Genomic DNA, 14,235 nt, shown 5'->3' on the forward strand with positions numbered 1-14,235 from the left:
TTCATACAATGATATGTACAATAATTATGCTTTGAAATATGTATTTCTCACTTTTTCAAACCAAAATGTCAAAAGAAACCAAATGATTCAAATTTTCCTGATAATCCAAAAGTGCGTGTTTACTGTTTTGGAAACGGGTGGGCTTTAGGGTAATAGTCTTCTATACGTCTTTTCTTGCTGGGGCTCTCTGAGAAATGTTCCTCCGGGTGGCTGACTGAGTCTGTCATTTCAGTGTCCTCCCAATCATTCACAGCCTCTAATAGCATCGATTCATCCATATCCTCCTCCGAGAACGATCTCTGGAACATCTCAGTGATTCTTTGCTGTTTGGGGTCCTGAGAATCAAAGCAAAAGATTTGTTCCGTTATTTCTCAACAAGTGCATTTAATGGAGCTGACTGTTGAATACAGACATACCCACCCACAATTAACCATAAATGCTATGAGGCCTCAGTCTAAAGGGCAAAAATTGACTGACATTTTACTAGTGGCATGAAAAACATGCAGCTATTCTGTTTAATATTTGTGCATTTGTCATTATTAATCATTTGAATTAAACAAATAAATACACACAAGGCTGCTAGGAACCATAGCAATGTTTTTTCCTGGTTGTGTTGTAACTATGACTGAAACACAGATAAGCTACTGTAAACACTACATTAAATTGGCCTTCAACTTTTACAGTTTTATAGAAGTAACACACTGGTTTTAAAAGAATGCTACCAGATTTACAGATACACTTCCATTTTTACAGGATCCTGGGTCTAAAATTAGCAACAAAAAAAAATTAGTCCCACCTTGCTGTGGAAGCTGGAACACTCTGCCTTGTCTGAAATATTGGACTCAGACAAGCCAACCTGTTCTAGAACATTCATCTTCTCCTGGATCATTGGCCTACAGACATGGAAAAAGTCAGTGTTACTGAGAAAAAGCCAATATAGAGATTGATATAGTACTTCAGATCAAGTATTTTCAATTACCAGAGGTAGTCGTCAGCTGTGCCTTTGGCTACCAGGTAGTGAATGTCCACACTCCTGGTCTGACCAATACGATGAACTCTGTCCTCTGCTTGAATTAATATCTGTAAAAGTAAAAATACCCAGGTACAGGACACAGCTACATAACCATATATATTTCGATGGTCTTAAATTCATCAACAGTAAAGATCTCGTGTCCCTTGCAAATCAAAATAAACTTATAATTAATAAATCTGGAAGGAACACTACTTAAAACACATACTAACAGTAATCACTGCATTGTCGACAGTCCAAATGCATCGTGCTCTCTCTGTTGAGTTGGATGTTTCAATCACTGCATCACCTGCCATTATGACATGTTTAACCCTGACAACTTCTGTTCCTGTATACAGTGTTAATCTTATATCACAGGAGGAACTCTTACTGTGTACAGAAGGAATTCCCTACAAATTAGACCTGTTGGACGCGTAATGCAAAGAGTCACTAAGCCACCAGACTGAGCAAAAACTGGTCATTGACAGACTTCCACAGTGAAGTACACTAACCCCTGGGTTCCAGAAGAGTTCTGCGAACACAACGAGGTCAGCACTGTGCAGCGTGAGGCCCATATTGGCAGCTGTGATGGAGAGCACAGCCACACAGCTCTGCTCAGAGAACTGGAACTTCTCACACAGCTGCTGGCGCTCGGCTGAGGGTGTAGACCCGTCGATACGGATATGATTGATTCCCTGTGGTTGGGAAGAGAAGAAAAAAAAAACTGTCAGCACAAAATAACAGTTAGTTTGATCCGTTAACTTGATTAGATCCTGGCATTACAAGAGCGCCAATATTAAGTAGGTAAAGTTTACCATCACTTCGTTTTTTTGTGCTAACTACATAAAGTTTCAATTCTAGTAACCGATAATACAGTCTACTATGGGCTGTCAGTCAGCTCTATCCAGCGCTGGCTTGTTTGGGAGCTATTTTTATTGTCTCAAATATCAGTGACTAAAAATTTATTTCTTGTTTATAGAACTATTAAATATAAGGAATGCCAGCCACACTTACAACCTTGCTGGATGGATTACAAATTAGCCATGCTGACCAACATCATATCTAAACCTAAAACCACTTGTCACAAGCACTTTTATTAAAACAAACAGTGATCAAAATAATATGCAAAGACCTTGTCAAAAATGTCAAAATGTAAATGAAAAATTATATAAAATAAACCTCCTATTGCAAATAAGGCATTCTCTAAAAATATCTCTCAATCCTTCAGTTGTTTTCAACAACAATAACAGACTGAAACAAACTTTGATGTTGGCTTGTCGGAGCAAGTGTTCCCAAAGGCCGGTACGCTGGGGTGCCAATAATTTTGGAGGCGAGTAGATACAAGCATGTGACGTCACCCGAATACCCGTGATGCAATTCCCCTCATTGTGCTGAGTGTTTTGATATAATCACACGTCCATTTTGTGGTAATTTTTTTATTTTAGGGGTGAGGCTGCACGTGACATCCGAATACCCGTTAGAAAGTTCCCCTCATTGTTCGGAGTGTTTTGATAGGTCACATGTCAATGTTGTTGAAAGTTTTTTGATTTTGCATATTTTGGGGGCAGGGCTGCATGAAAACCAAAAGGCCAGTCGGTACACCAACTTTGTCCAGAGTATCACCCTAAAAAGGCTGGTCGAGTTTGGTGTAAATAACTCAAAAGCTTGCCGAGTTATAAACCTCCAAATTTATAATGGGTGTCCACGGTAAAAAAAAGGCCATTTTGAGACCCGGTACCGTGAGTACCAGAACTTGGATCGCTTGGATCGCACCAACAAACTCCAGAACAGGTTCTACGACATATCCGATTTTGGTGCATGATGCTCAAAAGCCCTAGGAGGAGTTACACTTGATATATTTTTGTCTAAGAAGAATAAGTCAAATAGAATGTTTGCTTCTACAAGCCAAAATAATTACAGCTTTTCCTTTCCTGCGTACCAAAATACAGAAATAACAATAACACTGTAAATGAACAAGGAACAACAGGCTTGGCTGCTCCGACAAAGAAGTTAAGTGGTAGTATAGACTGGTGCTTTGTCCTTAATATTGTAGGAGAAACTGTAAGTGAGTGCATAGAACCTGGTGTGCACACAGAGAAATAGAGTGAGAAACATCAAACTACACCTTAAAAAGTCGAAAAAACACTCAGCCGTATTCAATATAACAGCACTCTTGCTTGTGCAATATTGCTTAAACTAAATCTCTGAATTTTATAAACCATTAAAGTCAAAGTTGCTTTTTTTCACCAAAATTACTTCAACCCAATAAGCCTCTGGGAGTTTATTTTATAGGAATTTAGTTTCTTTGGGTTTGCTGAACAAGTCCCCGAAGATCAAAAACTCCATTCTTACTTTATCAGTAAGCTCTTTCGTTATGCTGTCCAGGATCCGCTTGTGATGCGCAAACACCAGAAACTTCTCTCGTCCACACTCCAGCATGTCTGAAATGTACTCACTGATAGAAAACATACATTTGTAGCATATTAAGTCTGACCGATTTTAAAATAAATAAGTAAGTAAGTAAGTAAATAAATAAATACATCAGGATAAAACTCACAGGATAGCTCTAATCTTGGCCTCTGCTGTGTGGTTAAAGAAAACCAGTAGAGCCTCCTTTTCTTGCTTCTTCTGCAGAAACACAGAAATAATGTCCCACTTACAGAGTGTAAATAATGTACACTTACTGGCCAACAATTTGTGTATCAGGAGAAATCCTGGGAAAACCTTCATATGGAGAAATCCTGACAGTTCCTATTATACCTTTTATTAAATGGGAGTTCTTTGAAGCAATGCTTCCATTATATGAAGTGATATACATGTTTTATGTTATATATGTGATATACGTCTCTCTCTCTTTTATTTTAAGATTCATTTAAAGATTGCAAGAATGTAAAGGTTTGAGCTTTTTATATATAAAACCATTTCGATGGATGGATGGATAAATGGGTGGATGAATGATATGTGGATGGGTGGGTTGGTTGATGCTTGAGTGGATGGACGGATGGATGGATGGATGGATGGATGGACGGATGGATGGATGGATGGTTTGGTTGGTGCTTGAGTGGATGGATGGATGGATGGATGGATGGTTTGGTTGGTTCTTGAGTGTATGGATGGATGGATGGATGGTTGGGTGGATAGATGAATTTCTCAAGACAGAGAAATCCAAATATAGTCAGTCATTTGGTTGTAAACGGTTTTTCATACATTTTGACATTTGACTTGGTTGAAAATAGACCACCATTGAACAGATATTATTTTCATGGTGAGCTGTTTCCAGTACATCACCGGCATGGATATGGAAGTGTATGGGGTGCTTGTATGAGTGGCACTCACATTGTTACATCCTTTGGCGAGTTCTTTGGCTGCAGCTGAGAGTGCAGCTTTGGTACGTGAGTTTATGCCGTCTGTAGTCACAGTGACGATCTTGCGCTGTTTGGAAGGAAGCTGTGACAGCACCTCGGATTTTAATCGCCTCAACATGAGACACTCCTCTAACAACAACTTCAGTTCAGCCAAATTAGACGAGCCAGAATAGTCCCAACCCCAGGGGAGCTAAAGAAAAGGAAGAAGAAGGGTAAGGGTGTGTGTGTGTGTGTGTGTGTGTGTGTGTGTGTGTGTGTGCGCGCGTGTGTGTGTGTGTGTGTGTGCGCAAGAGAGAGACAGAGAGAGAGAGAGAGAGACAGAGAGAGGGACATGAATAGAGACATTCATGAAGAAAGAATAGAAAGACAGATTGAGTATTTCAGTAATTAGACCAATGTGTTAAACTTTCCCCATTATAATATTTAACACAGAGCAGTAAGGTGAACTCATTTAAACTGATTAGAGCCCGCTGAGGCAGTTACAGTACCTGCTTAGCATCACAATATCTCACTCCAAAATCATGGAAACGAGGGAAGAGTGTCGGCCGCACAGCCAGAATCTGTGTGTAGAGCTCAGCTGGACGTGACATAGCAGGAGTCCCCGACAGCAGAATCACTCTTTTAGCAGCCTGCCGTATTCACACAGCAGGAGACAAAGTTTGACTCGATGATGAAGAGAAGAACAATCCAGCAATATAAACAACAAGTATGTACTGTAAAGTTAGTAAAGCACAGCATATAATGAGTCAGTGCATATTGCATGGTGATACCGGAGGAAATCATCACACCTTTAGGAGAGGAAGCGCGGCCCTACAGCGAGCGGTTTTAATGTTCTTCAGGAAGTGGGACTCATCCTGGGCACACAGAGGAAGAAAGCGGGTCAGACAGTATCAGGTGATTTTTAATAAGAGAACTCAGACTGTGATTAACAGCGAAATGGGGTAAAAAAATTTTGAAAAGCTTTTCTTGCAATTTTGCAAAGGCATTCTTAATCTGTGATGTAGTGAAACAACATTACAACATATTCATTGACAGAAACTTTAAAGCACTGTAAGTCTGCAAGTCACTCTGTATAAGGAAGTCTGACAAATGCCAAGAGAATATAGCTGAGAGTCAAATCCCAGGAATATTGATGATCAGAGTGATTGACAAATGAAGTAGTAGTTAGCCGTTAGTGCCATTGAATGGAGTAGCTAGTACAAACGCGGCCACTGTTTGGGGAGTAATGCCTACAGTAACAACCTATCCGGCTAAACACAAACTACTTAGAAAAACAAATGTCTCACTGTTGATAGGGTGAAAAGTTCTGTAAGCAGTCGTTACTGTATTGGAATGAGTCTCAGAATCAGAGAAAAGGCTGTAACTATCTTTCAGCCATATTAAAAACAAAAGAGATAAAATGAGAGGTTGGTGACAGAATAATTAATTGTTTATAGTTCGTAGGACTTAGTGATTGTTTCTAACTTGTCTTTAACAAAGGTTCCACAACAAGAAACAAATATTCATGGACAAATCTTTAAAAAAATTTAATAAATGTAGTAATGCAATCAATTGCAAAAAGCAAAAAAATGTAATCATTGGCAAACTGTTGGGATGTAAGAGGACTAAAACACTTCATCTGCATCTGCTGTTATTAAAAAAATAATCAACATCAGGGTGGTAACAGTCAGACTGTATCACACCACCCTACTGTGAAATATATTTGCCTTTCATATCCTGAATAATAGGGTTTTCACACTGTGTGAATATAGAGGTCTGGGAAAAACTGCAGGTTTGAAAAAATGCAAAGAATGAAATTTAAGGAAATATTTGTTGACAGCTGGTAGTGTTTGAGGCTGGAGGTCAATGTGCAGAGGTTTCTGTACTATTGTACAGAAATTGTTATGTATCTATGGATATACGCCCTTTTTTGGATGGATGGATGGATGGATGGATGGATGGATGGATGGATGGATGGATGGATAGATGGATGGATGGATGGATGGATGGGTTGGTTGGTGCTTGAGTGGTAGGATGGATGGATGGGTGGATGGATGGATGGGTGGGTGGATGGGTGGGTTGGTTGGCTGTTGCTTGAGTGGTTGGATGGATGGATGGGTTGGTTGGTGCTTGAGTGGTTGGATGGATTTGGTTGGTACTTGAGTGGATGGATGGATGGATGGATGGATGGGTGGATGGATGGATGGGTAGGTGGGTTGGTAGGTACTTGAGTGGATGGATGGATGGACGGATGGATGGATGGATGGGTGGGTGGATTTATGGATGGGTGGGTGGGTTGTTTGGTACTTGAGTGGATGGATGGATGGATGGGAGGTGGGTTGGTTGATGGATGGATAAATTCTTATTAAACCAAACTCTAACAGAAGCATTGTGCCCAAAGTGTAACCACATTCTACCATTTTTATTTTTTATATATATAACTTGTAAATTATTAAAAGCAGACAGGTCAGCGTACCATAATAAGCACACCAAATAGACTTGCTAAATTCTGCTTTCCCATTTTGCTAAGCAGGTCGTAGCTGATGATGTTGATGAGACCAGAGTGAAGACAGTCTTTACCCGTCACCACCACATTAATGCTGTCTGCTGCCACTGAGGGCAACCAGCGGCGTATCGCCTACCATGTGGCACAGAGAGAAAAATACTTATTGTATGACATCAAGACTAGACAGGAAACAACATTAATTATAAAATAAAATAAACCATATAGCAGGTTTAAGATGATTTTGGCTGCTGTAATAACTCACCTCAGCCCAGGTGAAGCGAACAGAGGATGGAGTAACTATCAGCAATGGCCACTCTTTCCTGTAGTAGGCTGCAATACAGATGGCCTGTACCGTTTTCCCCAAGCCCATATCATCAGCCAAGAGCAGACGACCTTCTCTGGACACTGCAAAGCTGTATTTATTAAAAAAATATATACACACTGTACAATTTACATCATTTGTAAGAAATCGTAGTACCACATAGTTATTGTCTATATTTTTTTCCAGACAAAATCCTTAATTATCTCTCTAAGACCCTTTCAATGTGTCTCATGCAACGTAATAAAGCAGCTCAACACATTCTTGAAACAGTGTTAACTACCCCTGTATATGTGAGCATACAGAGCACCGGGATTAGCCATGACGCAGGGTATTTTCCGATTGAAATGCAATCATTCATTCATTTTCTACCGCTTTTATCCGGACTACCTCGGGTCACGGGGAGCCTGTGCCTCTCTCAGGCGTCATCGGGCATTAAGGCAGGATACACCCTGGACGGAGTGCCAACCCATCACAGGGCACACACACACACACACTCATTCACTCACACACACACACACACACTACGGACAATTTTCCATAGATGCCAATCAACCTACCATGCATGTCTTTGTACCTGGGGAGGAAACCGGAGTACCCGGGGAAAACCCCTGAGGCACTGCAAACTCCACACACACAAGGCGGAGACGAGAACCGAACCCCGACCCTGGAGGTGTGAGGCGAACGTGCTAACCACTAAGCCCGATTGAAATGCAGACACAGCTAATTACTTCAGCAGAGCCAACATATAAAAAAAGAAACTGGCCATAGTACAGTGGCTCGAGGTACTAAAAATGAACAGAGCGTGTTCTGTAGCAAATCCTCACTTATGAATATGTAAACGGGTTCGCTGAAGGCAGCTTATGAAACCAGACAGTAGCTGCAATTGGATTTGACAACAAAAACAGAATGCTTAATGATGAACGGTCAGAGAAGAACATGTTTCATCTCTTCAAGTTCAACACATGGTACTGTTTAGAACTAATCATTAAGGATTCCAACATTCGACTGAGTCAGGATTGAACATACTTTAACAAACTGGACCTTTACACTCACCATCCACTTTAATACAAATTAATAGTCCAGTCAACCAATTGTATAGCAGAAACACAATGCATAAAATCATGCAGATGCAGGTAAAAAGCTACAGTATATCTGATAAAAAAGGGGGAAAAATTCTGATCCACCATTATTACACATGATCTTTGTGTCATAATGGTGTTTGCACAAAAGGTTTGCTTAGATTTACTCAGATAGATTTTGACCACAGAAGTAAATTTTTTTCAGGCATAACATTCTATAGTTACAAAAGAATTGTACAAAAAAAAAAAAACATCTTGTGAGCAGCAGTTCTGCAGAAATGTTTGATGAGAGAGATCAGAGGAGAATGGCTAGACAAAACTGCTTCACTAAGCCCAGTTGCCTCAAGGTTCAAGCGGTTCTGGGAGGCTTTTCACCATACTTCTAAAGAGTCTCTAAAAAGTCTGCTCACCATCTGCTGACCGTAGATCTAAAGAGTGATTATTTGAGTTACTGTAGACTTCCTATAACAAAATTCCACATCTCACAACAGGGCAAAGCTTAACCACTGAGCTGAACCACTGTATGCTGAATCGAAATCTGTGAGAGTTTGCAAAAAAACAAAAAAAGAAAAAAGAAAAAAAAACAACAAAAAAAAAAACCCACAGCTTTAATCTGCATTGGTGCTACAGTCCAGATAGCAGGAAGTAAAGTATGAGGTACCTACTTGACACCGTGAAGCTGGAAGGGCATGAGGCTGCGTGTGAGAGTGGTATCAATGCCTGAGAGATCAGCTTCAGGGATTTCTGCAGCTCTGGAATGGCTCGTCTCAAACTGGGAGGAAAAGGCCTGGAGCACAGCACGTGGTAACGGTTCGACCTCCATGTCTGAGATTTTGATCAGAGATTCCACTGATAACAAATAGGAGCATCAACAGATATACAGGTTAAGATCTGTAAATGCTGAGATGCTTAAATGATTATCTACATAATTACTATATATGGGTAATATATAGATTTTTAATATTTGATATATTTGATTTGGGTCCTTTTTAAAGTTGTTCATATAAATCAGATACCCACTCAATTTGCCATAGTCCTCGAGTAGGAAACTCCATTTCCTTGTTTTCATGTCTTCAATTTAGAAAAAACAAAACAAAGTAAATAGTTATTCTATTGTATTGTTATTCTATTATTAGGTTAAATAGGTATTCTATTCTATTCTATAACATTAAATATCTCTATTTATCATTTCTGAATCAATATCTATACTGTATCTGTATACACCATATATATATATATATATATTACACACACACACACACACACACACACACACACACACACACACGCACAACAACCCAATTTTCAACAACCCAATAAAAGTACAGCTCACCATAGTTTTTTGAAGGCATCTGTTTAAAGATAGCTATCACATCTGCATGGTATGTTATGTCCACTTCCAGACGGGAGCAAGAGATGAGTGTGCATCTGCCCTTGACTGTGGCCCCAGGTTTCTGCCAGCCCTGGCACAGTTTCATCATGGCCGCCAATGCTGTAGAGTCTCTTGGGCGAATGCTGGAGGCAGATAAATCCAAACCTTCCATCCCCTCCAGAGCCTTCAAAGACACTGAGGGCAAGCCTGCTACCTCTTCCACTGAGAAAAGAGAAAACCCAGATAAGATTTAACCTGACATCCAATATTTACTGCAACTCACCATCATCATTTCTGGATATTGTGATAGAAAAATAACTCATCATTCAGCAGTACTACAGAACCCCTACAGACAACTGACCAACACTAGAGGTGTGATGACATACTGGCATGACGGTATACCATGATACAGAAACCTTAAATATACAGGTGACTAATTAAAGGGGAAAAAACAACAAGTATGTTCAGGTCAGGTGTTGGGACACCACAATTCAGTTCAACAACTAGAAAATAGATTTCAGTAGAGATCTCTGGAACCATACTAGAGAGAAGACAACCCTCATTTATTCTGACAATGGTGGTTGAGGGAGTGTGAGTGTTACCTAATGCAGCTCCAAAATCTCCCATAGGTTTTCAACTGAGCTATGATTTAGTGAATATGAAGGCCATAGAATATGGTTTACATAAGTTTCATCCTCATCAAAGCACCAAAGCCCTGCATATGGGACTGGAGCTATACTGAGCCGTACTCAGCCATCAGGACAGAATGTTTCATCGTGATAAAGGTGATCGGTAAGATGAACTTTGTATTCATCTGTAGTGATGGTTCCTTCTCTAAAGGAAAAACAGGACCCAAGCCATTTCGGCATAATGCTGGTACATGATTTAATTTGTTACCCACCTGTATACATACTACTGCATATGAGCAAAGGTTTGTGGACACCTGACCATCATTAATATGTTTTTGAACATCCCATTCCAGATTTAATCCTGGCACGCTGTTAGCATTCCGGTTCATCGAGAAGGTATTCAGTGGGGTTGAGGACAGGGCTTTGAGCAGGACACTCCATGGCAACCTTGGCAAACCATGTCTTGTGGGCATGTGCTAGCCTAGTGGTTAAGGTGTTGGGCTACCAATTGGAAGGTTGTGATTTTGAGCCCAGGTCCAGCAAGCTGCCACTGTTGGGCCCCTGAGCAAGGCCCTTAATCCTCAATTGCTCAGTTGTATAAAAATGGGATAACGCAAGTCTGCCAAATGCTGTAAATGTCTGCATAGAGCTCATTTTGTGCACTGCGAATCATTGTTAGAAGTTTTCAGAAGACCCACTTTTAGGTGTGATTGTCATGTGTCCATATAGTGTATAATGCCAAGGAGTAATAGATCACTCACAATAAAGCACAGCAAAAATAATTAATAATGAGGTGACATTTTTAAAATCCTGAATGTGATTATTTTCCTATAACAGTGTACACCATTATGTTTTATTTCAGAAGACCTGCATTACAAAAATTCTTGCTTGGTGAAATAGCACTCAGAATTGCAGCCATTGTAAATTTCGATGTGCACAAATCATATGCCTCGTATACAAATATTATCGAGTATAGTGTCTTCTTAGTAGAGTGCTATAAAGACTTACTCAGTTGTTTGTAATCCTGGAGGCTGAAGTTCCAAAACTTTGTGACAGGATCTGCAAAGGAAGTGGGAGGAGAGAGCAAGAGAACAGGAAATCACAACCTGTCAATATAATACATATATACATATACAAAAATAGCGTTCAAATCTTTAGAGATTTTCTGAAAGCAAGGACAATCAGAGCTCACCATAGTTTCTGGAGGGAATTGATTTAAACACAGCGATGAGCTCGGTGTTGTACCCGACCTCTACTCTGAAGCGCCCTTCTGTATGAGGAACACAATTCCCTCTCACACACACTGCAGGCCTTTTCATAGAAGCAGTAGAGCCAGAGTCCAGAGGTTTGGGCATCTTTTTGTCTAAAGGCTGAGTGGGTGGCTTCACAACTGGGCCATAGAAATTAGCTGACATGGAATTTGACTTTGGTTCAGATTTGGGCTTGGAGGTTGCAAAACTAGTTGACGGAGCTGATGTGTGATATTCTGTCCCTTTTGGGATTGGAAGAGGATCTATAAGCTGGGTCTGGAACAAAGGAGCAAACGGTTTACACTTCAGCATGTAAATCATTCTTACTGACCTATTTTATACCCTGTTACCCTTGTGACACAAAAAAGGAGCACACAGACAAATATTGCACATTTATAAGCAGATTGCACATTATATGCTCTCCATCATACAACATAGCTGCTGGTTATACAAATAGAGGAAACAAGTTAAGTATGTGGTCACCTGACCATTAAAACCACATATATGCCCAGTCTCAAACTACAGGCATTAACATGGACTTTAACATCCCCATTGTTTTTGTAAGAGCCTCGACTCTACTAGGCTTTACACTAGTTTCTGTGTTTGGGAATGTGCTCATTCAGTCAGAAGAGCATTAGTCAGTCCTGTAATGCAGTCAGCATTCTGATCATCCATAAGGTGTTCAGTGGGGTTAAGGACAGGGCTTTGTGCGGGACACTCAATGTCTTTCTTCCACTCTAACCATGGCAAACTACGTCTTCATGGAGCTCAGTGTGCACAAAGGCAATGTCATAGAGGAACATGGTTGGACCTCTTAGAACCAGCAAATGCTGTAACCGCCAACGATATTCTATACAATTGTATGCGTATAAATTTGTTGCAGCAGGTTGGGAAAATCCTACATATCACTTATGGGTGTGACGGTCATGTGTCCTTACTTTCAAACATATAGAGTTTGTTATACGACTGTGTAAAACCTGACTGATTTGAACTTGTGTATGCCAATCGCTTCTTTGTCATTCATTTTAAACTCTCTTCATGAATGTATTTACATACATTCCAACTACTTGCATACCAAAGCAAGTTATTCCACGTGTAATATTTTCTTCATGTCTATTTCCCAAATACATACTACCACCAAATCCTTATTGACCATGTAACATGGCTGGAAAATGCAAAAGATCTGGACAATTTCATGAATATGTAAATTAGCCTGACATCATCAGGTGACTTCTGGTGACTTTTATAAGCATGCATTTGCTATTGCTTTCCCCTGAAAAAGACACTGGGAACCTGTTCTCTTAGGAACATTGTTTCACTCGATAAAAATCCACATGCAGCTTGTTAGTTTCCTACCTGTCTCACACTGTGTGCTATGCTGCTGGCTGCAGGTTTTGGACTAAAGCTCGGTTTGTATTTTGCATTTCCTCCTGCTACTGCAGGATGTGACTGGGTTTGACATGGCTTGTATTGTGCAGTCACAGCTTGTTGCTTTCCTTGAGCAAGTCTCTCAGCTCTTCTCGCCAACGCTTTCTGTCTGTTCTCCTCGATTTTCCTCTGCTGTTCCTGCGTCAGACTGCTCGACATGTCTGCAGTAATGAAGGCAACTAAAAATATTCCCTGTCTCAGGAAAATCAGCAGATTTCTCCATGCATCAAGCCTGCTTTCATATAACGCGCTAATAACGTTAATGACACGTCGAGATGAATCATTTGTCCACGTTACTGTCTTAAAAAAAAACAAAGTACGACTGAAAATAGACGTGACGGTTTGTATTGTATTTGTCAATACTGTGAATGTAGAGCAGCTTCCTCCAGCTAGCTTAGCTTAGCTTAGCCTAGCCAGATTGTTTACTTTTAATTAAAAGCTTACTTTTAACGCTACTAACTCATTAGATCGCCAACCCGACTCTTGTCGATATCACACTGCATGGATTTCCTACATTAACTGATAAATGACGTTTTAAAGCGCTCGACTAGTTTGTTTGCTAATCGGACAAAGTGAAGTTTTTAACTTCAACTTTAAGCGCGTCGCCGGCGGAAATGACGAAACGGCAGTTCTGGTTCTAGTGCTGTCAGCGGCGATACGTCAATGCGTCCGCCATTTTGAAAAGGAAAGATTCGATTTGGAGTGAATACGTCTCTAGGGACATGCTCAGGTCTATCCAATAAAAGTGACAGTGAATCGAATTATTTTATATCTGAGTTGATGGAAATTTTAAGGTATATGCATTAATATTGTACTTGAGTCAAATATTTTGCGTTTTACTGCAGTTAACGTTGAATGTTTATATACTGTATAATATATATATATATATATATATATATATATATATATATATATATATATATATATATATATATATATATATATATGTGTGTGTGTGTGTGTGTGTGTGTGTGTGTGTGTGTGTGTGTGTATTAAATCTACTTCATTAAAAAAATATTAAGGTAGGTGAAAGATTACATAAACAGTCATTTCAAGTCAAGAATCAAGAAGCTTTTATTGTCATTTAAACCATACAGAGCTGTTGCAGTACACAGTGAATTGAGACGTTTCTCCAGTATTATGGTGCTACATAACACAAATACAGAGCTATAAGGACTTAGTAAGTTAGTCCTGGCCACATATAGTGTATCTATGCAACCTTGTGTATACAGAAAGACAGTGCAGGACAAGACCAAATGACAGAAAGACAGTGCAGGACAAGACAAAAAGACAGAA

General features: G+C 39.9%; 1 protein-coding gene across 1 annotated transcript; it reads right to left on the reverse strand.

Moving 5' to 3' along the window:
- Positions 1 to 6: 6 nt before the first annotated feature.
- On the reverse strand, positions 7 to 13,575 carry smarcal1 (SWI/SNF related, matrix associated, actin dependent regulator of chromatin, subfamily a-like 1). The gene is made up of 17 exons (XM_027150935.2): positions 12,868 to 13,575; positions 11,454 to 11,787; positions 11,270 to 11,320; positions 9,594 to 9,854; positions 9,281 to 9,331; positions 8,926 to 9,109; positions 7,122 to 7,272; positions 6,830 to 6,991; positions 5,163 to 5,228; positions 4,863 to 5,003; positions 4,346 to 4,564; positions 3,567 to 3,637; positions 3,362 to 3,464; positions 1,522 to 1,704; positions 980 to 1,080; positions 797 to 893; positions 7 to 335 (listed from the first exon to the last, which is right to left on the reverse strand). The coding sequence occupies exons 1-17, from the start codon at positions 13,096 to 13,098 to the stop codon at positions 120 to 122; spliced, it is 2,622 nt and encodes an 873-aa protein (XP_027006736.2). The 5' UTR covers positions 13,099 to 13,575; the 3' UTR covers positions 7 to 119.
- Positions 13,576 to 14,235: the final 660 nt, after the last annotated feature.

This window comes from Tachysurus fulvidraco, chromosome 6, assembly GCF_022655615.1.
Source record: "Tachysurus fulvidraco isolate hzauxx_2018 chromosome 6, HZAU_PFXX_2.0, whole genome shotgun sequence".
Taxonomy (NCBI): domain Eukaryota; kingdom Metazoa; phylum Chordata; class Actinopteri; order Siluriformes; family Bagridae; genus Tachysurus; species Tachysurus fulvidraco.

Coding starts and splice junctions, on each gene's coding strand:
- smarcal1 (XM_027150935.2), bottom strand. CDS start 13,098: ATGTCGAGCAGTCTGACGCAGGAACAGCAGAGGAAAATCGAGGAGAAC. Junction 9,855..11,269: donor CCAGGATTACAAACAACTGA/GTAAGTCTTTAT, acceptor CTCTTTTCTCAG/TGGAAGAGGTAGCAGGCTTG. Junction 4,565..4,862: donor GATATTGTGATGCTAAGCAG/GTACTGTAACTG, acceptor CCTTTTCTTTAG/CTCCCCTGGGGTTGGGACTA.